The sequence below is a fragment of the Epinephelus moara genome, chromosome 11, assembly GCF_006386435.1.
Source record: "Epinephelus moara isolate mb chromosome 11, YSFRI_EMoa_1.0, whole genome shotgun sequence".
Taxonomy (NCBI): Eukaryota; Metazoa; Chordata; class Actinopteri; order Perciformes; family Serranidae; genus Epinephelus; species Epinephelus moara.
In genome coordinates this window covers 5557313-5560427 of record NC_065516.1, presented here as the reverse complement: position 1 = coordinate 5560427, position 3115 = coordinate 5557313, and the positions used below count along the sequence as shown (strand labels likewise).

The window sequence follows — 3115 nt, the reverse complement described above, 5'->3', positions numbered from 1 at the left end:
TGTTACTTTAAAATAGTATTCTGATACAGTTACTAATTTGAATTTGAACTGTAATGGATTACAGTTACCATTTTTTTCCCCAGATGATGTAATCCCAGTACATGTAATCCATTTGTATCCCAAGCCTGGTCCTGACACACAATTAGTTAACAATGTGGAGACTGCTTATACTGTACATAAGGACCTATGCCCCAAATATGTCTTCAAAAACTTTATATTGTTTTTCTTATATTAGGCGCCAGTTGTGGAACGATGGCGGACATCTGTGGCCTCAAAGAGGAGACCTGCTAGGCAGCAGGTTGGTCATTTATTTCAATGTAATATTTGAGTAATTTCAAATTGTCTGGGGAGTAGACAGGTAGCAACCAAATTATTGCATGTTTGTTGTATTCAGTCAATTATTATGATGCAATGATAAAGTACATTTATTAATTTGATTCCACTGTTTTTTTGTTTGTTTTTTTACTAGGTAGCGGCAAAGCCAAGAGTTGCGACTTTGTCCACCGAGGCTTCAGCGACCAGTCCTACACGCGGGGCTGTGTTGGAGGAGGCATGTGCAGTTTGTGTAAAATGTCTAATATTTTTTGATTAAAGCATGCATACCCATTGCAGTATGAATTATAGTTTAAAAACAACACTTTAATATTATTTACAATCATTAAGAGATACGTTTTATTGGTAGCCTGTAGGTTTCATCAAATGTACAGATTGAAATAAGAACTAATTTAATTTTAACTTTATGCAGTGTATATCTGTGTAAATAAAATTAACAAAATACAAACAAACAGTATAATACACACAGAAGCAATAATTGTGTATCAATATGTAAATTCTATCCAACTGGGTCAACATTAATAACATACACAACTTCATACAATATTACTGCTCGTATTGTCCCAAATGGTTCAAATTTGCCTACAGACAGTTAGTTGTGTTTTTTTACACTATGAGCCATGTATGGAAAATCAGCAGGGAGCTGTTTCCTCCCACGAGAGACTTGCAAACGCAGTGGTTTGTTTATGCAGTTAATTTAGTTTTTGTGTTGTTTTTTTTCTAGGTGGAGGCAGCATCGAGCGTTGTGGAGGTGTCTTCCCAGGCTACACCTACCAGCCCTGTGCTGTCCGCTGGTCCTGCCCGTCCTATCCCGTGTGCCCGTGCTGCCCCACCAGCCAGAGCTGCGAGGGAGAGGGTTGGTGCACTTACTGTGAGTAATGGTTTTTTGAATGGAGTCAGCAAAGCTATTTTATTGTAATATTTGATATGGTATAAACTAGAACACTTCAATGTAATTCATGCTTGTATTTTTCCCTTTTATTGTAAAAGCCCTCTTAATTAATAACAGCTAAGACAACTTATATTTTCCATGAAAAGCTAAATGCCAAATATTAAAGAAAAGTAAAATATCTTGTTTTTCTTGCATTAAAAGCTACGTGTGGAAGTTTCTTACTCTTCTTGGCTCCCGGAGATTTGTAAAGCAGCATTTTGTTTATGCAATTCATTTATTGTTTTTAATGTGTTTTGTTTTTCTAGGCGGAGGCGACCCTGACCCTGGGTGCTGTGGAGGTGACTTCCGAGCCGTCACCTACCAGTCCTGTTCCAGTGGCTGTGGGGGAGGAGAAGAGCCTACAGATGCAGCGTACGCCACTATCCACCAAAGGTCAGACCGTTGCTAATCCTCTTCCTTGCAGGTGTTCGGAAAAGTTGCCGCCATCCATTGTTGCTGGAACTGATGTTAGAGTGGCACAGTTGACTCATGACGTGAATTCTTTGACGGCATGTAGTGTTGTGGCTGCCATCAAACATGCAATTGCTCCTGTGTGTACATGGCGAACGTCAGATGTTGATGAGGTAGGTGTAGAAGGGAGCAAGTTGGCCGCGTATGTAGCTCAGGAAGCTAAGAAAATTGATGCTAAACAAAAGCAGTTGTGTAAATTGATTGAACAGCACAGTGTTTTTGGCAGGAACTGGAAAGTAGCTACTGGTCAGACAGTTTACAGGGATTTTGGGTTGTCAGAAGAGGAGACGGTCATGTGTGATGGTTTACAGGAACATTTGTTGAGGGATGGAATGTGTCTGTTGAACCTCTGTGGTGCAGTTAGTGTTATCATTCATCACCAAGATTATTTCGTGGTGGTTGATTGTGGCACACGGGCCAATTCTGGCNGTTTACAGGAACATTTGTTGAGGGATGGAATGTGTCTGTTGAACCTCTGTGGTGCAGTTAGTGTTATCATTCATCACCAAGATTATTTCGTGGTGGTTGATTGTGGCACACGTGCCAATTCTGGCTTGGCGTCTGACATTGGCACGGCTGTGGTTGTTTTCAACACATGCCTTAATGACCTCATGCTTCACATTAGGAATCTAAAAAAGTCTTTAGATGCACAGTGGTATGCCATTTGTAGCATTTCTGTGGAGGCATGTCAAGTTGATCCTGACATGGGGAGTGCTAGTGTCATCACAGCTAGTGATGCTGTTGCAGCAGAGGTTGAGGGTAGCAATTCAGTCAGGGGAACATTTGTAAGTGATACTTTTGAGTGTCATGATGCAGCAGATGAGGTTGTAGAGGTTGTTTCTGGTAGAGTAGCAGTCGATACTGTTGAAATGGGAAAACCTCAGGTTGCAGATGAGGTGGAGTACAGCTCTGTTAGGGTTGAAAACACTGTAAGAGGATCATTTCATCAGGGGGATGATCTGTTTAAATATCGAGGACTTCAGTGTATGGCCATAGGTTTGGCAAATGTAGCAAAACATGCAGTACATAGTGTGTTTACGTGGCAGACAAAAGATCTGGACACAGTTGTGCTTTTGGGTGATAAGTTGTACACGTCCTTGCGCGATAGCAACAAGATTAGTGGCAAGTCAAACCTGTTGTGCGTTCCTGATTTGCCAAAGCAGGCACTGATTGATGGACAGAACTTTGAGTTTGCATATGGTGACTATGTATCTGGTGACATAAATGTTGTTGATGGAGAACTTATCCAGGCCGGTGTACACATAGACATATATACATAGACGCCGCATTGACTGCCGCTGCCTATCAGAGCCGACGTCCTCGCCGGCCGCCATCTTGGATGGGTCTCGCTTCGCCTTCACAGTGCATTCACTTCTATTG

At 41.6% G+C, this 3115-nt stretch overlaps 1 protein-coding gene across 1 annotated transcript in view; it reads left to right on the top strand.

The window, feature by feature from the left end:
- Window positions 1-3115, top strand: part of LOC126398146 (uncharacterized) — a 19351-nt gene that overhangs the window by 3958 nt on the left and 12278 nt on the right. Inside the window, exons 9-12 of the mRNA XM_050057368.1 lie at window positions 236-298; window positions 470-565; window positions 1058-1204; window positions 1531-1657. Of these exons, the coding sequence (XP_049913325.1) occupies window positions 236-298; window positions 470-565; window positions 1058-1204; window positions 1531-1657 (433 nt within the window). The remainder of the gene's footprint in view (window positions 1-235; window positions 299-469; window positions 566-1057; window positions 1205-1530; window positions 1658-3115) is intronic.